General features: G+C 42.9%; 1 protein-coding gene across 1 annotated transcript; it reads left to right on the plus strand.

Moving 5' to 3' along the window:
* Positions 1–161: 161 nt before the first annotated feature.
* On the plus strand, positions 162–14,323 carry LOC137915192 (NADH dehydrogenase [ubiquinone] iron-sulfur protein 4, mitochondrial-like). The gene is made up of 5 exons (XM_068758633.1): positions 162–287; positions 1,714–1,792; positions 12,205–12,377; positions 12,561–12,634; positions 14,127–14,323. Exons 1-5 carry the CDS (start codon positions 205–207, stop codon positions 14,228–14,230), a joined length of 513 nt encoding a protein of 170 aa, XP_068614734.1. The 5' UTR covers positions 162–204; the 3' UTR covers positions 14,231–14,323.
* Positions 14,324–22,010: the final 7,687 nt, after the last annotated feature.

Raw genomic sequence — 22,010 nt, forward strand, 5'->3', positions numbered from 1 at the left:
GCTGATTTACATCCCATCAGCACCACAGGCATTGTCTAGATGTGTGTGGACAATCCCTGTCTGTAATACATCCCTGTAAACTAATTTTAGTTGGGGGGGGGGGGCACCAGGCTCGCACTTCTGGTCAGCTGATTTCGTCATCCACTGTTTGATGTTTGGTGTTTGTTCCTCCACGGCCGCCGTAGTTCCGTGTTAACAACAATCATGGCGTCCTCAATGTCACTTTTCAGCTTGGGACGTCTGTCTGTCATGAATGGAGCCTCCAAACTGGTCCTGAATTCTAGCAGGTAGTTTCTCTCTCTCTCGCTGGTTTACAATTAGTTTTATATTTGCGCGTGATATCACGAAGCAGTTGTTTCTAAACTTGTAGAAAGGCGAGGCAGGCAGGCCTTACGCCTGTTTATCAAGCTCCTCGGTGATTGTAAGCTAGCGAGCCTGAAAACATAAAGCACTTATCGCAAAGAGGCTTTTTGGCTGTGATGGAATTATTATATGACTTCAGGCACTTGGTTAGTCAATTTATAGCAAACTTGGTGTTTTAGTATGTCAGTGTTATCCCCTGTCCTGATAGCATATGGGCTACAGAGCTAAGTAGCTGAACAGTTTAAACAGAAATACGGTTAAGAGAGAACGCAGTGAAAAGCTACTCCACAAAATATATAACCGGAAAGGCCAGAATAAACTACTTTATTCCAGGTAACGCAGTTGCTGCTGTTGATTACAAGGAAGCTAACAGTTAAAATAGATACAGTTCAAATGTTCAGCTATTTTTAACTGCAGCAGCCTCTACAGAAGTCTTTAGTTTTAGATGTCACATTGCTGAAAACATTATGTTTTTCATAATTATAATGCGTCTCTCTAAAAATGTTAACTAGAAAAGCACTCGAAGTGCGCAAACCTCTGCCAAGCAGCTCATTTCCCTCATAATTAGATCTACGCCATCCACATGGTGATCTGGATCATCATCAAAATGTTCTGTATTTTTAACTGATTTTTGAATCTGTAAATGGAATTTTCAATATAAATTATTATATATTTTTTCCCCCTGACCTTATTTTGGATCAGATCCAGAAGACCTTTTTCATGATAGTGCATATCAGACCCCCTTATGACTGTGATTTTTGGATAGTCAATTTAAATGCATATTTTATAATATATATATATATATATATATATATATATATATATATATATATATATATATATAGTCTCCATAAGTAAATGGGGAAAACCCTTTTAAAAAAAAAAAGAAAAAATCCAGATTGCTCTCAATTTAATGGGCTCTAATGAGTTACAGTGGTGTTGTTTATTTATTTATTTATTTTTTGGTAAAAATAAAATATGAGCTAGTTTTGATGTACGTCTTTGTTTAAAAAACGCACATTTTAAGTAAATCTAAAACTAGGATGGCATGTTGTGACAAAACAAGGCTGAGCATTCTAAATAAGCTACACAGGTATTTCCTGATTGTGGATGACTTCCAACATTAAGCGTGTCCCTTCATGAGATGAGGGTGAGGGTCTGCCAGAGATGCTCCAGATAGAACTCGTTGGTAGGAGGAATTCCCATCACGTCTTCTTGCCATACTGCTTTCTCCAAGATAGTCAATTTTGCAAGGTGTAAGATGTTTGCATAATTCACCTGTAGCATTTGTGGCTTGTCTCCCTTTGACAGGATGTGTTTTGCAGCTAACGTTTACCTCATGGTTTTCAGGTCTATATCCACATCAACATTGAGGCTGGCAGAGAAACAAGGACAGGACACGCAGCTTATTACTGTTGATGAGAAACTGGTAAGGAGTTTATGTTTGTCTAATCTACAGTCTTCCACATATTTTACTGGACAACTTGTACAAAAGTTCTCCTAATCATCTGCCAAAATGAGCTTGTATAAGACAATAGACTTTCATAACATTATAACTAAGTACTGTGACCGTTACTTTATTGGTTACAAATAATTTATCAAATATACAAATATAAATCAATAAAAAAAATATATATAATTTTTTTTTAGACTTGTATCTTGGTGGAATGGTCGGTTAATTTCTTGTGTTTAGAAACGTTGATGTAATCATTGTTTTATTTATTTTTGTTCAAATTGTTTAAGCTGAGTGTTAATGTTTATAAATGCTGTAAAATAGCGGTAGGATCTAAATTAGCCTGGCTTCTTCCTACTCCCTTTGGAACATTGTATGATATGTTTTATTCTATTTTATTATTGAAAAATGTATGTAAAATATTGTAAATGTGTATGTTGTTTGATTGATTGAATGTATGTTGTATGAATTTATCAAGAAAACATTAATCAAGAAAACAAACAAACTCTGAGAACAGCAGTATTGATTAGTGTCCTTGCTCGCAACAGGTAGATGTAGGATGCGATGGCTGAGTTAGCAGCAGTGTCTCTTCACATCGTGAGCATTTGTATCCAGTGGTATTCAATTTTAGCGTTCAAGGTAGAAGTTTTTGCATTTGAAGCAACATTTCTTATTAGAATTAGAAAAACAAAAAACCTCCTGCCAGTCTATTGTGGGACTAACGTTCCTTCAGGGTCAAAGCTGATGGTATACCAACTGACATAATGATGTCTGTACACAAAAGGTGTAATAATACAACAGACGTGTCACCCTGCATGCATTTTGTTCAAGTGCTTTGACACAAAGTTGTGCTGGTAGGATCTGTCACTCTAATGTAAAAACCTGGTGATGCAGGCGACTTCAGTTGTACATGTGCAGTATTTAAGACTAAATATGCGAGGCAGCAGCATATTGTCTGCAAAAGAAGAAAGAGTTTGACCATTCTCGTTCCCGGGTTCAAGCGGGGTTGATTGACAAATATGTCATCTCAATTATTTCAAGAATCGAAAGCAACACATTTGTTTTGCCACCACACTTTGGCCTGATCTATATTTAAGGTTAAAATTCAGTGTTCGTCGGATATTCAATCAATAGTAATACAAATATATATTTATTATTTCCATTCTTGGTGTGGTGTGGGGTCTTAGAGGTAACATTTTGAGGAAGGTTTTCCCCATGTGAAATGTGCCTAAAGATGGGCCCATTTGTCCAGCCAAACATGGGGTCATCAGGTGTATTGTGTGTGCCAACATCAGCCACCTTCGCTCAGGCAACCCAGCCAGCGAGGAAGAGCTTTTGGGTGGGTCTTGGTACAGAAGGCTCGAGTCTCAATCTATTCTGCTTAGCCCAGCGTCTTTGCAGCATAACTGGTGATGATATTTGATGCAAGTGTTCTGTCATTAAAAGATGCAGGAAATATGAGATCACATAGACTGAGGGAGAGTGTGGTCATCTGCTGTGGGCTTGTTGTGGGGATGCTGCGCGTCGGGAGTGTTGTCGTGCTTTTGTTCCAGGCTAAGGCCAGCCACACTGGCAGGCAAACCTTTGGCTAGGCAGAGTGTCTGTCTCTGTCCTCTCACTGAGAGGAACAGCAGAGGAGAGGATAAAGGGGCCTCTAAAAACGGGGAGGGGGTGAAAGAAAAGAAGTTTGCGTGGATAAAAGTTTGCAAGACACCGTGAGACTCATGGCGTTCCTTTGCGGCATGCGGTTGCTGGCGATGGCGGCGTGTTCTCTAATTGTCACCCAGACAGACCTCGAAGAGAGGCCCGCTGCAGTTTACAGTACAGTGGCCTCCATGTCACATGGAAGAGGGCAATGAGATCACTCCCTTTTGGGCATTCAGCATATGTCAGCACGCTAGTCATTAATCAGGATATCAATAAGTGTGAATTGCTTTCTGGTTAGACCGATCAAACAAAGGTCTTGTTCCACTGAGGTTGTATCGAGTTTGCACGCTGTCCCAATTCCTCTCTTCAGCAGTCGAAGGAGATAGTGTTGTGCTGTTAACTTAATAGTTTTTGAATAACTTTTAAATGAGGTTGCATCCTGACCAGGGTGAACTAGATTTTGAATTTACAGGAAGTCACATCTCTGTACTTTGACTCGCTGTCGAATATATGAACTCCAACATCCACTGAACAATTTTACTATAGGATGCAGACAGAGAAATAATGAAGTACTCTGGTTTAATTATTGGTTTCTGTAGTAGAGTCAGCCAACTTTAAATTTCTGTTGTTCTCCAACTCACAACCGTGGCTACCAACCGTGGTTCCACTTGTACAGATAGAGCAATGGGAAGACGGAGAGCTAGAGAAAAGACGGCTCCAGAATGAGTACTTTTAGGTGTGAAGTTTTTCTTTTCTTTTTGTCTTGTTTTATGGTATATCAAATATCTTTGGGTTTTGGACTGTTCAACAAAGAAAAACCACAAACACTGTGGCTATTAGCGTTTCGAACTTTCCTCATTTAAATGCTCAGATAAATGAGGAAAAAAAAAAACTTGCCTGAAGTTCAAGCTTTTATTTTTTGCACTAGTAAAACGTTGACGGCATCGTCTGAATTTCAGAAGTCATGCCAAATAAAAAGACGTGCGTGATGGAGCGCTAGTGTTCCCCAGTGAGCCTATGCCAAACTGCTTTTGTTTGTAATTAGTGTTTGATTAAGCATGCTGGGCAGCTCCCAGGGTCTGGCTGGCTGGCCACTGATACGCAGCTTTACACGGAATGTCTGTGACCTCCCAGCCAGGCCTTTGCACTGCTGTCTGGCCTTTTGCAGCAGTAACTGTGGTTATAACCTGAGCAACTGCCCCAGCGTGCCGTAAGACGGTAACTCTCACCTATGCCTGCTCAAGTCTGAGCCAAGTACAGTCTCTCACGCTACATAAATACAACACTGTACTCTTAAAGTGCTTGTGGAGCCTTGTTATAGAGTTCTCCAAAGGCACAAGGGTTTTACGAGACTGACGACAGTTATTAGTGTGAGAGATGAGATGAGGGAGAGGAAGACGACGGGCAGAGGAAAAGGCTTTTAAATTGGTGGTGCCATACGATGCTTCTTTTGGCCACCTGCTGGTCCCGAGCTCCCCGAGAAGCACCATATCGATACCGAACTTAGCGCGGACACCCGATCGGCATAGTCCGCTGCAGCTCAGAGCTCCTGAGCTCAAGCGATCCGCCAGCCAGCCTCCCGGTAGCTTGGATTACAGGCGCACGCCACCGCGCCCAGTATGGGCGGTATGCTGAGTTTGCTTAGTTGAAATCTTTGGCTTTCCTGCTAATTTGGACCTTAATGCTTGTTTGGCAAGTCGCGTTACATCTGGACAAAATGCGGGGTTTGATTCTGGTAAGGTAGATGACTCTAAAGGCAGGTTTTGGTTGTTTGTGAAAGGCCTAAATTGAAATCAGATTGAAAAGTACTCCGTCTGTCTAAGTCTCCAAGTGTGTCCTCTTGTGATATCAGAAAATTCCCCAATACAGAGATCACTCCAAAGAGACCGGTTACACAATATCATCTCAGTGCTGCACAATGAGGCACTTCAGATTGTTTTGTGATGTTTTAACACTAATTACTGCAGAATTTAATGTTTGTTTGAGAATTTTGTTGTGCGGAGTCCCTCAAACTGCAACCTCAAACAGATATTTGCATTTTACATCTTGAAATAGTAAAAAAAAAAGAAAAAAAGTGTGAAGAACGATGAACCTTAAAAAAAACCCAGCCCGCTCTGCTGTAAGTGAATAATTAACACAAGCAGTTTAAAGTTTACACTCTAGGTGTGTATACACTCCAGGGTTTATCCTCAGACACAGATGGACCCACAATGAAGAATACCCCCCATTACCCCCCCCCCCCCCATCCTCCTCTCTTGCCCTTCCTCCCTCCCTTTCACATAGACAACTTAAGTGTCTGTTTTGTCTGGTTGGCCTCACATACGACAGACTTCTGCAAAAAATGTCACAGCTCAAGTTTTGAGTGTTGCATCAGAGGATGTTGGTCTTTGAAGAGTGCCAGGCTTTATTATGCATCTTCTAGATAAAAGCGTTTCATTCATTAGCACTCTTCCATAGAGATTAAGCCTCTTAAATGGACTCCTCGTCAATTGTAGTGCTGGGTATTTATAGGAAGTGTCTAGATGCTAAGTGTTTTGGGTTTGCAGAGCAGATAGAGAAATGTCACATGTTTATGTATTCTGATGCTGCTGTAAGTTCAATATATTTTTTAAATGCAAATGCGTGTTGAGCTCAGTCGGTAAAACGTTCTCTTCGTATGTTGAGGCTGCAGATTCAACTCTCACCTAAGACCCTCTGTTGGATGTCCTCCCCTCACGGCGCTCCCCGTTTTCCGTGTCCTCATCAGCTGTCAAAATAAGGCTGAATAAATCCAGAAACTCTGGTTCCAGGTTATTACATATAAATATTTTGTTCTTGTGTATGACAGTGTACAGCATATCTATTTTATTTTTTTAGGGATGGCCAAAATATCAAATCTTGTATTGATAAATATTGGGCTGATATTTCCATTATATTTTCAGCTATTGTCCAATTATAAAATGATATCTCATGACATCAAACTTCGCGCTGAAGTAGAACAAACATATAATCTCCAGGATGCTAGTTTTGTACATTTAAATGAAAGTACCGCTTCACCTTTCTTACCTTCAGGTATGTATGAACTGTTGGGTTTTTGTTTATTTCTAGCAATCATAAGGAGTACGTAACCATATATCATGGTTGTTGGTCAAATGCTTTTTTGGATTTTATTGCTTTGAGATGATTTACTGGTCATATTTTGGTATCTAACCATTTCCATAGACCAGGGGTCGGCATGATAAAGGTCGCCGACCCCTGCCATAGACCCAACAATGAATCGGTTGTGATGTGTTTTTCATTCTAAATGAACATTGACTAATCGGTTGATTAATCATTAACATAGACACAGACAACTTTATTGGCCCCATATGGGAGTTGCATATGTGTACCGGCAGACGCTCAAGCCAGCTGCTGTCTGTTCTCCTGTGCTGAGCCGTCCGTGAGCTAGCAACACAATATTTGTTTCTATCAGAGACACAACCACTTGGCATACTTTCTCCACTTCAAAGATGTCTGAAGGTGGGAACCGGCCGAGGTGATGACTGAGGCTCTTGGTCTGGGTGTGGACTTGACAGTGAATGGTTAAGGGTGATGTGATTGGCCTTTCACCACATGCTGACTCAACATGATTCGGCTTAGCGGACCTCGTGACCCCTCATGGCTGCCGAGCTGCAGTTTTGACCTACAGGTTCTCTGTCGGCCTCTAATTGTGTCATGGGTGTCGTGAGGTCCCCCAGAATGCATAGCAATGTGGAAGTGATGCTAGAAAATTTGTCTGAGCTGCTGAAGCACAGACATTCGTTTTTGGCCTATTGTTTTGGTTTGGTTACTGTTCAAACAAGAAAATTGATAAATTCTTCAGATCACATGTGTGAAGTCTTACACACACACACACACACACACTGCTGTGGTTTGTGTGTGTGTGTGTGTGTGTGTGTGTCAGCAGTTTCACTCTTAATCTGGGCTAGTAATAAATAAAACTGTTCAGGGCACGTGTAATTAACCACTAAATCATGCATGATTATATATTTGTTTATGAATGCATCTGCTCAAATTGTTTTTGATTGAAACTTTGGTCTATAAAGTTTTCGAAGACACAAAAAAAAGCCTCTTATTCAATGGAGACATCTTAAATGTCTTGTTATGTCTCATAAACTGTACAAACCCAAAGATTCAGTTTCCAGCTGTATAAAAGCATTGAAACCTCACTTTGCTGAAACTAGAAAACATTTGATGTTTTAGCTTTATTCATTAATTTGATGAGTCAACATCATCGATTTCTGGGTTGGGAAGTTATTAAAATAGTTTTTCCTGGACTATGAATGATTTCCTCTGACTATGAGGGGTTGTTTTTAAAAGTATTTTTGTTAAAACAACAACTAATATCTGAACTGTGGGATTATTTTACCAACAGATGTTATTTTTTTTATGGTTCATATTCAGTCTAAAATAATCCCCTGTCTTCCTGACAAATCACAAAGGGAGTATCAAGTGAGAGTGAAAAAGACGAGGCAGTTCACTTCAGTTCCTTCAAGTGAATGAAAGTGAATGTGTTCAGAGGACACCGTCCTGATACTTCTACCTGCTCAAGTCCCTCTACATTCAGTCAAACCCCGGGACATGTCTTGCACTCCAGTGTGGACCGCCGCACAGATTGCATATGCCTCAAACATCCGCGTGATTTTTGTTATGTCTTATTTTCAGTTCTCCATACTTAGAGATTTTTTTTTTAGCTGTCAAACCAGATTTGCCTGCAGGAAATGTACGTGGAGTTTTCACCTGCAAATCATCTGACGGATGTGTGAAGTGATGGAGCCTCCATGGATGCTGAAAGTTCACTGAAAAACACACACAGCTGTAGAGAAATGTTTTTTCTCTTACTCTGGTTTCTGCCCGACCGCATGAATCACTTTCAGTGATGCGTTTTAGCATGTCTTTTATGATTCTCGACAGCTGCCTGGTTTTATACAATGAGCCAATTATAACTTTATGGATGAGGTTAGGAACCGTCCTGTGCCAGAAATAGAAAGAGACTTTAGTAATGTTGATAGTTTTGGGCAAAGTAAGGTGTTGTGAGCTACGATACCAGATACCAGGTAGCCTACATTAAACAAAGGTTCACAATGTTCAAGCTGCGCTCCGGGGGAATGTTGTGAGCCACACTAACAAAGCAGAAGTCATTTAGTCTTGTGCACCTGCAGTACAGAGTGAAATGTAAAATCTTAGGCCGTAGAAGAACACTTGGCGACGACATGAAAATGAATCGATGAATGAACGAATGCATTCTGCTCGTCTTAACAGCGATTTCTTGTCGTGGCTAAACACACACTTTTAAATTACAAAAAGCCTGTCGTAACTGTGAGTCGTCTTAACTGAATATGTTAAGACGACCCCCCCCCCCCGCACACACACACACACACACACACACACACACGATCTACTCGTCTCTGCCCACTGCCTGCATCGTATCTTGTTAATTTAAATTCCAAATGTAGTTGGCAAAATGTTATTTTATTCCTTCCTTTCATTTCTTTGAATGAAATTCATTTTACCGGTTTTGTTCTATTTATTTAATAGATGTTAGATTATTATTCAGGCGACTGAATACAGAGCTTATATATTTTCTTCTTGCTTTTGGATATGTTGTTATTTCTCTCATTTTTAACCACTTCAGTATATCGAGTGCTCTGAATGTAGTCTTCCACTCTAGGTCTCTGTTGGAGCATTAGGGGCACCAGCTTTCAGCATTCCGGTGGACCCAGTGGCCCCACAGTGACAAGCCCCTGCACTCTTTATTTGGCACGTAGCCTGGAGGTGTCAGAAATATCGACACGCTTTCACGTGACGGAGACTTTGCCAGCCTTTTTCCCCCTTTCTTAAGCCCGTTTTTCTGTCTGCCCAGCCAGGTATTGAAGGGCCCCATGAAGCCCCTGTGAATAGTGTCAAACTTGATAGTTCTCATTTTGCTTCCTGTACATGGCAGAAGAAAAAGTGCCCACCGTGTGGGTTTCCCTTTTGTGATGGCCCTCTCTAGTCTTCCTGGGAACACACCGCATTCCAGCCACAATCATTCCCTTTGTGAATCCGGGCATTGTGGGTGAGTCTGTTATGGCGATAACCCCGCTAGCTTTGAGTGTAATGCATGCAAGTATCCTTGAAGTCTAGACTCGTAGTTTTTCAAACATTGCCAGATAATGACCAGAGTGTTTTCACTGACTTGGCAGAGCTTTTGTTTTGACACATCCTCTCTCATTCATGAAGGACCTTTTGTGCTCATCCACACCAAAGATGTGATTTAAGGTCTGCTACATCTGGACAAAGTATTGCACCAGCACCAGTTTACCATACATGGGCTTCATGTTAGTTATGGTTTATGTAACATGTTTAGGCGTAACCATAGTCTGGCCTGCTAATCCCAAGGGTATAGTTACCTCCGCCAAGGAGGTTGTTTTTTACTCCGTTTGTGTGTCTGTTTGCAGGATTACGGAAAAACTGCTGGATGAAAAATAATCGGATCGGTCTTGGTCTAATTTAGATCCCATTAAATTTCGAGAGTGATCAGAATGCCTGTCTGGATACAAACAAATCTCGATTGTCCCATTTACTTAAAATGGAGGCTTTAAAAAGATTTGCCATGTCTTGTGAAATATGCATTCAATTCACTCACCAAAAATCAGCCTTAAAGAGGTCCGATATGCACCGTCATGCAAAATGTGTTCTGGATCTGATCCAGAATGAGGCCAGAAAAAAAAAAAAAATGTTAACATTAAAACCTATTTATGATTCAAAAATCAGTTAAAAATTCACATCAACTCCAATTCACCTTTACTTTTCATGATGGGTGTATAAAGAGACCAAAAACAATCTGGAACCTTTTGATGATGATCCAGATCACCATGTGGACGGTGTAAATCTAATTAGAGGAAAGAGCTGCTTGGTGGAGGTCTGTGCTCGCTGAGTGCTTTTCTAGTTTGCGTGTCTAGAAGAAGGATTATCTTGCCTCTATCCTCCAGAAGAAACCAACTGCTTCATGTTTTGAAGAGAAAATATGATCCTCAATTTAGAAAGTGCTTTTGGAGATGGGTTCTTTCCCTTGATTCGCGGCATCACTGGTTAAAGTTCACTGCTTATAAAGCATTTTAACGTTTTCTCTTTGCACAGAAACGGCACCTTGAGCACGTTTAATGGTCAAGGTGCTGCAGTCTCCAAGGTGAGAACGAACCCCAGGCCTCTCTCACACCGTCTCGTGTGTTATTGTGTCATGAATCGTTCACCGTTACCCTCTTTGGGTGAGGTGAACATGTTTTCTTCCTCCCTGTGACAAGAAGGAATTGTTAAGGTTAAGTAGATAGGGCAGCCGGAAATAATTACCAAGCACTTGAAGTTTTTTTTCTTTCTCCTCCTCCTTTGTTTGTCTCTTCCCTTTCATTTTTACCAATCTTTTCAAAGTGCAGGCCCTTTTTATGAATAAATTCAGACGGGTCTTTCCTCAGAGCATGGCCAAAGATGTTGCTGAAATGAACAGTACTTTAGCACCTTTTATTTATCAGCCTTTGATACCGTTGGAAGCTCCTTTTTGTGCGGAGTTCAAGCAAAGCAACCCCCTTTCTACAAATCATTTGGCAGATGACAGACAATGATGAAAATTAGATTCTTTGAAGTTGTAATGGCCATTGAAATGTGTAAAATTCTTGCATTGAAAGAAGAGCACCCTGGAAAACCCTCAGCCTTGGGTGGCTGGTGCCGGCACGCTGGGAGGTTCGTCTGTGTTTTGTCGCCGACTTCCCTTTGCTTGTTTGCTAATTCCCCGAAGAGTTGGGCCAGATCCTTGATAGGAGCTTGAAGGGGCTCCAGTTGCATTTGGTGCATTGAGCCCCCCCACCCCCCTCTTGTCGCACTGGCCTACTTTCTGATGGTCTGGAATGAATCACCTCCACTATTAGGCATTAATTTCATCCACCTCAAAGAGCATAAATAACAACATAAAGATGGTGTGTTCTCTTATTCAAAGGGAATACTCTCAGCAGCGGTGACTTTTTTTTGCCTCTGCTTCCTTTAATTTTGCTTGGTAATTAAGGTATTAAGTTTTATTCAGCCTATCAAATGAGTTTGTAAAAACAGAATATAAATCGATGAAATAAATCTGCGCAGTAAAGATTCATGTGCTTGTTTGCTTTTGGCAGGCATAAAAAAAAATACCCACAAAATGAGCATGAGATCACAGAATCCAAAATTCAATCCAGACATGGAGTTTGACTTTATTTTACTGTGTCTATAAAATGCGCTCGCACCTCTCTGAAGAGGTCTTTGAACTTTTTCTCCTCTAAATATTTAAAACAAACAAGAAAATCTACCTCAAACTGAAGAGGAGCAAAAAATATAAAACAGGAGACTTTCGATAGCAGCTGAATATTTTTGATTTTTTTGACGCCCTGTTCTAAACGCAGTATGTTTAAACACCTGCAACCCAACATTTAGATTTCCTTTCTCATCAAATACAAACACACTCAATTTGGAGGGAGAGAAATAGAGATCAGTCACCAAGTGAAGTCTTTCACTGCTTTGGGTTTTATTTTGTCTGCCATTTGTTGAATCTCCTCTACGTTGCACTGAGCAGTAATTTTGGACACACGTTTTCTAGTTTTATTTTTCTTTCTTTGGTTCTTGCCATGCGTCTGATCCACATCTATCTACCGGGAGTAGTTTGAATTAAATTGCAGCACCTTGATTCTTACGTTTGAATTTCTGCTTCCCCTTCCAAGGACATCACCACGGTGACGGGGGTTCCAGAGGAGCACATCAAAACGCGCAAAGCACATATATTTGTGTCCGCCAGGACGGCCATGCAGTCGGGAGTCAACGGCACCAAGAAGTGGAAGATGGACTTTGATACCAGAGAGCGCTGGGAGAACCCGCTGATGGGCTGGGGCTCAACGTAAGAACCTCCCGCTCTATCTGCGAGGAAACCGGGTTCAATTTAATCCCATTGTCACCATGAGACAAAATAAAAATAGAACTTTTGATATGAAGTTAAGCTTCAGTACGAAGCAGAATTCACAGATTGGCTTTAAAGCGTTTATATTGTGCAGCTAACAGACTTCTCCTTCTCCTTCTCCAGTGCCGACCCGCTGTCCAACATGGTGCTCTCCTTCTCCTCCAAGGAGAACGCCGTCGCTTTTGCTGAGAAAAATGGTAAAAAAAAAAACCCACTATCACAATTATTGTAATTAACAATCGATTAGTCAGTAGGAGGTGCCTCTTTGCAGTTTGGTCTATTATCATATGCTAGATGACCTGAGTTACCATGGCAACAATAGGCTAGGAGTGAGAATCTGAGGTTTACCTGAAGTTACCTCAGTAACAATAAGGCCAGGTTTCTGATGTGTGTGTGTGTGTGTGTGTGTGTGTGTGGGTGGGGGGGGCTTTACAAGTCTGTGGGAAGCTTTACGAACAATGTGAAAGAAATTATCAATTAAAGGTGTGAGGCTTTACTGCTAGGCTAGTTCCTCTCCACAACAGCCACAGCTATCTGCCTTTCGGCCTCACTTGGGTTCCTATAGTGTAAACTGTGTTTGTTGGTTTGTTATCCCGCCATTAGTACGCGTTGAGTTTTGGGCATTCTTAACAGAACCTTGATTCTTGCCGGCGTTCTAATGGGAAAGCTCAAAACGGATGTCGTTAGTTTTAGTGGATTTCCTAGACAAAAACACTCAAAACGAAAAACTTTGCACCAGATGCGTGACCCAGGGGACAAACTTTAATAAATTGGATCCGCAGCCCAACTTATGTCGGTTTAAAGCTTTTTGTTGTGGAAAAAGTTTGGCATCCTTTTTTTATAAGCCTCTGTTAAACAATCGCTCAAGGCCGGGCATTTTTTTGTGCCTCAATGTTGTATATAAAGGGCAGAAAGATGTAATGAGGGGTTGTTGTTGTTGTTCTGCCTCTGTGGCAGCAGTGGAGGCAGAAAAAACAGGAAGGAAATGACGGCAATCAATGATGTCACACAAGTCGGTTGTATTGATCACGCACCAAATCCACGCTAACGTTAGAACAAGGCAATCTACAAGCATATTGTGTGTGACCCACCAGTGGGCGACTGAAGAGCAACTAGTAGCAGCTAATTCACACAAGAGAAGCAACGCGTCTTCAAATGGGAGGGGCAGCGCGAGGCCGAGGCCCCTCCCACCAGCACTGCTATCGTGGACCCTTACAGGTGTGCATCTAACAAATTGGATTCAGCCTGCTTCAACTAATAAATGAAGTACGCCAAACTCTCCCAGTGATTCTCCAGGATTCCATCGGCTGACGGTCATAAAGCAGCACCTGCTAGAACGCATTTGTTTGCAACGAAACGATGACCTGCTAACACGTCAAGTAATCAAACGCAAAGAGAATTCTTTTGATCAACAGACGAATAAATGGCGAGTGAAACGTGGTCCGTCTTCCTCCGTGGAACAGAACCTTCCCTTCTCTCAGTGAACCCAACCATCTGGGAGAGTTTGTTGAAACTAAAGCAAAGGAAACTGGCTCGCTCTGTTTATTGCACCATGAAAGTGATTAGTGGAGTTTTGACTACACACAGCCTGCTGATGTCTCCAAAACACCTCATTGTGCTTGGATCCCCGCCAAAGGGAACATGCGTGACGCTCTCGCCCCCATCGCTTACTCTGTGTTTGTCCTTCAGGTTGGAGCTACGACGTCACAGAAAAGAGGTCCGCGAAACCCCGGGTGAAGTCGTACGGAGCAAACTTCTCCTGGGACAAGAGAACCAGGAGGTCCGCGAAGTGAACTGAAGACGCCCATCTGTTGGCCGGACTTCAGTCTGTCCTGCAGCGGACCTGTATCACTCATCAATAAATAATTATGTACATGCGAACCAAACATTTGGGTCATTAGCACTTATTTCTTCAAACAGTCACCTCATTACTGCCTACCTAATGGAGTCCACTCAATTAATGAAGTGTTTGTTCTCTGAGTCAAGTTGTGCAACGGGAACGGGAACATATTATTACAATTAAAACCTGCTCAAACCCAGGGAGAGATATATCTGTAGGGCTAAACCATTTTTCCAGCATGAGTGTTTCTTTCCATGCCCTTACCTGGGATATATTTCAGCATTTGAAAAGCCTCGCAACAATTACATCTTTCCTGAAACCTACATTAACATGTGATTCTGATTTCTTTGTTAACATTTCTGAGGATGCGCTGGAATGTCACAAAATAGAACAAATAATTCTGTCACAGTCTCACGCAGCCAAAGCGGTTTACTGCCCTGTTTACCAGAGAAAAGCTGCAGACCTTTACAGGTGAGAATCCAAAGGTCATTTTCACCCACTCAACACTAATTCCACTTTTCTGGAGCGCTTTTTTTTTTTTTATATACAATGATAAAAACCCACATTGGCTCTCTTGGGTGGGCCAGATTTACAGTTTAATTCCAAATGGCGAGTGAGTTTAATACGAAGGACGAGCTGATAAACAGGTTTTAGTCCTGAAAACAAACTTCACTTCACGGTGAGCCGTGTTGACGTCGGGCTCCGGAGACGCCGGCTCCGTGCCTGTTTCTGTCTTTGTGTTCGGTAAACAGGCCCAAACTGCGTGACTGCACCGACATTCACACACCAATCATGGGCGCCTAATTGGTACAGCCCTTTCGTTAATTAACGCCTGCATTGCAAATCTTTAACAACCTGGCGCACACGATTGATTTTGTTCTGTCACTCGTCACTTCAAAAGAGCCGCTCAGATATGAGTGTAATGGCCCGTCTGATGGCGGGACATGAATGTGTTGCATTCCCCCTTTGAAATCCCCTCGGGAGAGAAGCAGCTGGGAAACAATGCTGTTGGCACGACTCTGTATTGTAAAAAGTTGAAAGCATTCCACTCCTCTTGGCCTATAAGCACCATTAATGTATGTGAAATGGAAATGGCTGTGTCATGGCATCGTTTAAAATCAGCCTGCTGCCATGAGTCCGGACGCAGAGACGCACTTCAAGAGATTCTAACCCGTCGGAACCGTTTGATGGAGGCAAAAACTTCTGTCTGGAACGGCGTTGTTTGGTTGTTTCCAGAACCAAAGCACCGTTAAGATTAGCCCCCCCCCCAACCCCACACAGAACCTTCTGCACACAACATCTAAGACCTGAAGTGATGCCGTTGGCCGTGGAGGAACTTTCCTGTTTCTATTTATTTTTGCATTGTTTCCATGACAAGTCGTGTCGAGGCTCATCCTGAGTGGGGCTTTCAGCTTTTAACTCAAAAAGTCAAACTACGTACAGAAGCGGTGTCTTAATGTTTTCTCAGGTATGAAATGACCAGGAATTGCATTCGACAGGGACGAATACAAAAACCTCTTCATAACGCCTTCAATGAAATGCACTAATGGCCAACATCTCAGCATCAATTTAAAAGAACTCGGGGAAGAATTCCCTTTGCAGCAGGGCCTCAACATTTTCAAAGAACCAATGGAAACCATTTTCCGTTGCCGTGCAACACGAAGAGCATCACATGACCCTAAGGAACAGCTGCGTCATGGAGAACTACAACTTCACCTGATCGCTCTTTAAAGGCGACGAACAAAATTCTGTGTTCTATCAATCTTCTTCAGACGTGTTTAAAGATGTCGCATCCTTGCTGATCAACTCGCACAAAGACCACCGATCACGCTGACCAATAGATTGCATCCAGACTGGTCGATTGCATTGCAGTGCTAATGACCAAGATGTGTAGCACCTGCTAATTATTTTTATAGCATTCCAGTGTGTCCACTGACATAGTGCATAACTTTACGAGTTAGCAGTTGACTTCACCAGCTGGAGGATGCAATGAGAAACAGCAGCAGGTGATGCTAATGCTAACCAACAATTAGTATTCCTCTGCATTTCAAAAGGGAATCAAAGGCCCCAGACGTACAATCGAGCATGGAGTCGGATATTCAGCAGAGGAGTTCCTGTGGACGTTGTTGGGCTTTGCCTCGTTTATTGAGCCTGTTACGGATCTGCTTAAAGCGTCCTGCTTTAACTCAGCCGCTGGACAGGAGACCTGATGTGATCGTTTTAGGCTGAGGCCGATTGGAGGTTTTACTGACGGAGCTTCTCTTAATAACAAACACACACACCTCCACTCACGCAAGCCGCCTCCTGTCCCACAGTGACCTAATGATCACTGCTGTCTGTGGTTGCTCACTATTGTGGACTGCCCAAACGAGGAGACATGCAGCCACATGGGAATGGGGGGGGGGCACTGGACTGTGTGGACTGGAGCTGGTGTTGAAGAGCACAGATTGATGATGTCTGGTTATCCAAACACATCCTTATAGCAACACTGAAAAGACATTGATTACCTGAAGTGTTGCATTTATTATTCTTGTGTGATTTATTATATTCTCTACAGTGAGACAACAAAAACCGTATGTTGTATGTTCTCCCCGTGTACTAGTGGGTTTTCTCTGGGTTCTCCCACCTCCAAAAACATGCAATTTAGCCAATTTAGGTGAACTGGTTACTTCAAATTGTCCATAGGTGTGAGCGTGTGTGCGTGGACGGTTGTCTTTCTCTGTGTGGCCCCCGCGATGCACTGGCGACACATCCAGGGAGTACCCCGCCTCTCACCCCTAGTCAGCTGGGATATGCTCCAACATCTCCCGTGACACACAAGTTGGATAAAGCAAGACAAATGAGGTCGTCTCCTCTACAAGAAAAGATCAATCTATCTCAACCCTGGGCAAATAAAACAAACTCAATTGGGAATTATATTGAGAGGACATGCAATTAAATAGTTCCTGAGATTTTAGTGAATATAGCCATCAAACAATTTAGGCTTTACTTTATTTACAATAAATCAAGTTAAAAGACCAGCAATGTGTTCATCTGGCTCCTTGTCCAGGAGGACAAGTCGGTTAGCAGCTGCTCATTCATAGAAACGTGACAGATTGTGGACTATTTTCAGCTGTGGATTGATACGTTGGATGCTGCGTGCGCGTGTACGGCGGCAGGATGGTGGATGTGGGATCCAATCCAAATGAATTACAGCGTCGATGTTGATTGTAATGAAGGTCACCTTGAGCATCAGGCTCGGCTGCACGGACAATACTCGTTAGTGGGATCAATCCTTCGCTGGATTTGGCCTTCGATAAGAAACAGACTATATATTAATTAAATATATTAGGTTTTAAGCCATGTGCAAGGAGTCTCACCATAAACTAGCAGGAAGTGTCTGAGGTACAGTATGTTGCTTGATTTCAGTGTTGCTCTCTAACACTGTTAGATTCACACCATATCAGGTTGGACGTGACACCCCCCCTCAGGAGGTCATCACAAGCCCCCACCACACACACACACACACACACACACACACATCATAGACTTATCCTCCTGAAAGAGATTGAGGACAGTTAGCGCGCTGATCCCATGTCTGCTGTATCGGCCCGCTGGCATCGATCATAAATCCCATAGCTGGATGTTAATGTCTCACTAATGGGGGGGCGCAGGCCACAGAAATGCATCCGCAAGACCTCGAACGATGAGTTTGATGTGCTCCTCTCAGCAGTAAATCCCTTCAAGGTGGAAGTTGGAGTGTCATTTCGGGCTCACCTGCGCCTGTGAGGATGTTCTAAGAGATGGAGCGAGCGTTCACGCTAATGTCTGGTTTAAAAATGTCTGGAAAAGTCATTCATTCTGCCGGTGTTTGAAGTCGTCTGGCACATGGCAGGTGACGATGAATTGTCCCCCAAAGAGTCAATTGATGGAGTGGATAAAACCTTCAGGGAGGGGGAAAGTGCCGTTTTTTTTCTTTTTTCTTACCTCCCTGTCGTGTTTGAAGGAGATGCGAGTTGGCAGTGCAGGAGAGGCTTGAAGATTAATGTTGCGAAAGGGGGCTCTGACAGCCTCTCCGCTGGCTGCGGTTCTCTTGGGTGGCCCGATTGGTCTTGGATGTCACTTTTGCTACTTAATCTTGTGTATGCGAAGCAGGCAGATTCAGATGGGCTGGGGAGGGGCCGTCCGCCAGGCAGCGACGGAGACAGACCAAGGAGAACACAAGAACGCCACTCCTTCAGCCTTCGGCAGCTCATATCATTTCATTTTGTCCACATGGGGGGGGGGGGGGGGGCTGCTTTTGTAGAGCCGCTTGTTGCTCATATTTATAGTTGACGTCTCCAGCAGCTCATCAGTGACTGTTTGAAGCATGAAGCAACTTTATCAGTTGCATAAGGAGCCTGCAAGAAGTCATGGAATTAAATTACGGGAAATTAGTTTGCAGTGAACAAACTGCTCCACTGCATCCATTTTACTCACATAATAATCATCAGATGAAATATCCAAACACTAAACAAATAAAGACCAGAAATAAAGACCAGACATAAGATGAATGAATGAATGAATTCACATGAAGCAGTTTGTTTAGGAACAGTATTTGGTTTATGCTGAGCAAAATGCAAACGTATTTAAACGAGCTTCTATATCGTTTCATAACGTAAAATTGTATCTTCAAAATCACTAGAGCTGTAAATGAAATGTTGTGGAGTAAAAAGTACAACAGGTTAAAAATACACAAGTACCGGTACCTCAACGTTATCTGTAATACAGTCTGTCAGGGGTTGCCACAGCAACCCGACGTTCTCCACTTCGCCCTGTCCTTTGCTTCGTCCCCAACACCAGCCCACTGTCATGTCCTCCCTCACCACGTCCATGTTTTAGTTTATATCTTCTTTCCTGTTCCACCTGTAGACATCCAGAATATTATATGAAGGAAAGATGCAGACATAAAAATAAAACATATATATTTTTTGTATTTAAATCAGAGCTTTGTTGAAAAGAACAATAAAACACACAGTAGCGTCGGACTCTGCAGAACAAGATGACTTCTCCAAGCTCGACTTTACTTGAAAATGTTTTCTCGCTCAGCCTCTCTCTCTGAGAGATGAGGCTCCAAGAGCACTCAAATGTTCTGACAGAGCTCCATCTGGTTTCTGTTAATTCACAGTAGACTTTTCAGCTTTGTTCACAGAACCGGACTAAACTGACTCGATTGTTTTGTTTTTGCCTTAATGTGACACAAATGAACAGAAAACCGATGGTTTCAGATCACAGTTGAGTCACATTCATGCGTGTTCCTGGATCAGATGCGTGTCCGAATGGGAATAGTCAGATGGGAATTTGCTTGGCTTTGTGCGTGAACATGTGTTGGCCGCTGTCGTCATCAGCGTGGTAAATAAAACAGCCTGAGAGGAGAAATGACGACAAAGACGCTCACAATGGTTTTGAGAACAGGCAATAAAGTGTCTGCCATCTTGTCATGCTTTCACTAGTACTTACCGGTACTAGATACCTTTTAATGGTACTAGGTCAACGAGATCACATGATGAATCTGGTTTTTATCCAGACTTTGGATCCTTCCTGTCCAGACGTAGTTTACTGTCGGTGACCTGGTGACACCTGTAGGCGAGTGTCTTGCTACATGTCAGCCCTGCAACGGACCGCTGGCCCATCCAAGACTGCCTCTCCCCGACCGTCACCCCAGAGCCGCTCCAGACCGGAGTGGAAATGATAAGCAGATGCATCGATAATGGGTGGATGAGGAACCGAGGTGAAAACAACTGTTTGAAACAAAGCACATCATCCTGTGGGGAGAAACTTTGATGACTCCACAGCTGTTGGTGTGTTTCCAGGTAAACGTCGTTGGTCTCTATGAAGGATGTTTATAGGCTCGGTCCTCAATAGAATACAGGTAGGAAGCCATGTGATCCCAAACCAGCGGACTAGAGACGACCCATGACCGGAGACCGTAGCGGCACGCTCGGATTTAGGTCTGGGATTTCTCAATTCTAGGAATATTTGTAATAAACCTGTTGCCAGTGGTTTCATCTTTTTTAGAAAGTTGGGGGGGGGGGGGGGGGGGGGGTTAAATTCAGATTTACAATTGATTCACAACCTCTTTTTAAATTATTATCTACATTAAGGAAAATTCAGGAGTAACGTAAATTGGAAAATAAAGATATTAAAGTGATGTTTGTATCCTTACTACTATACTATACTATCTATACCACTAGTTAGTGTACAGGTACTGGAAAACGGTGAACTCTAAGCCAATCTAAACTGCTCTCTGACATTTAACACTAATCCTCGGTACCTGAAACACTATTTCTGGCTTCACCTCTCAGCTTATTCCCACCATCCATCCCATGCGAGTGCAGCGCAGGCCGTTATTCTGGCAGAGCCGCTTCATCCTGGCACCAGGCTGTTCCACCTTCTCTTGTTTCTGTTGTCCTCTCAGATCTTAGTTTGTATCTGACTTTACATTTTCCTGCCTGACTCACAACTTGCGATTCATCATCGCTGTGAGGGCATCGCAACATTTTCACTCGACCAAATACGGCTCCGGCAGCGATCGACTTCTTTGAGCCAAAACTGGTAAAACACAGGTGTTCTCTCTCTGCACAGGGACCGTGTTTACTCGATTGTTACTGTGAACGACTCGCTTTTCCTACTTCACGCAGAATGTTTGTATTTTGAGAGCTGCAAGCTGCCCACATAGTGTCGTCACTGGAAGCGCTTTCCCCGTAAACTGTTTGGATTCAATGAGCTAATCCACCTACAGAGTAGGTGTTTGGCTGGGCGCCGCGCGGTACACCAAACAAACCCTAATTTATAAAAGGGCAAAACTTAGAGGCAGCAATTAAATATTTACTTCATTAACAGCTGATTGATCACCTGTGGCTTCTGAAGAAACATTCGCCGGGCCGGCTTGTGAATAAACTGTGAATAAAAGCAGTTACTGGAGTTGTAAAAAGTGATGTCATCACTTGGGGGCATTTTCACCTTTTAATCTCATTTTATTTTCAATCCTATAGAAAAAGAAATTCCATCAACTTTCCACCCAGGGCCGTCCCTTCCTGCTAGTCCTACTTCACGCTGATAAGAATTTAAAGCTGGTGTCTGCACTAAGTGAAAGTCCCGCCACCTTATCAGAGAGCAGCCAACCCTGCACACGTTGCCCCGACGCTCTCTGCATGTTATTCTCGGTTCTTCAGAGATGGGACAGTAAATTCTACAAAGATCCACAAAAAGGACGGTCAAAGTGTCACGCCAGCGTGGATTTAAAGAGTTATGACAATGACAAGGGGATCACCAGTTAAAAAAAAAAAAGTAACAGGTCTGATAGCCATCAGTGGGACTGTAGTAAACAGAGCGTGGAGTCTAGACCACTTGAGACGGGCATGTTACGGTCACGCTCATAAAAGTCCTCGTTGCTCCTTACAGGCCTAGAGGGGAAGAGCCGGAGCAGGAGTCACCTGCACAGATGGATAGGGAGCTGCTCCAAGCTGAGACTGGACCCCCCCCCCCCCCGGTCTCACGGCCCGGGGACAACAATGGGTTTCATATGCTGCGGATCAGACTCAGAACCTGGCTGTGTGCGGGAGGTGTCCTAACTACACCGACTGCAACACGACAGAGGTGTCGGCATACTCAAAATAGGGTTTTCGTTTTGGGCCAAATCTTCAATGGACCAGTCAATATTGACTGGTAGTCGTTGTCTCGGCAACAGAGCCTTCAGTGGCCACCACTAATTG

This window comes from Brachionichthys hirsutus, unplaced genomic scaffold (genome assembly GCF_040956055.1).
Source record: "Brachionichthys hirsutus isolate HB-005 unplaced genomic scaffold, CSIRO-AGI_Bhir_v1 contig_725, whole genome shotgun sequence".
Taxonomy (NCBI): domain Eukaryota; kingdom Metazoa; phylum Chordata; class Actinopteri; order Lophiiformes; family Brachionichthyidae; genus Brachionichthys; species Brachionichthys hirsutus.

Coding starts and splice junctions, on each gene's coding strand:
- LOC137915192 (XM_068758633.1), top strand. CDS start 205: ATGGCGTCCTCAATGTCACTTTTCAGCTTGGGACGTCTGTCTGTCATG. Junction 288..1,713: donor CTGGTCCTGAATTCTAGCAG/GTAGTTTCTCTC, acceptor CATGGTTTTCAG/GTCTATATCCACATCAACAT. Junction 12,635..14,126: donor CGCTTTTGCTGAGAAAAATG/GTAAAAAAAAAA, acceptor TTTGTCCTTCAG/GTTGGAGCTACGACGTCACA.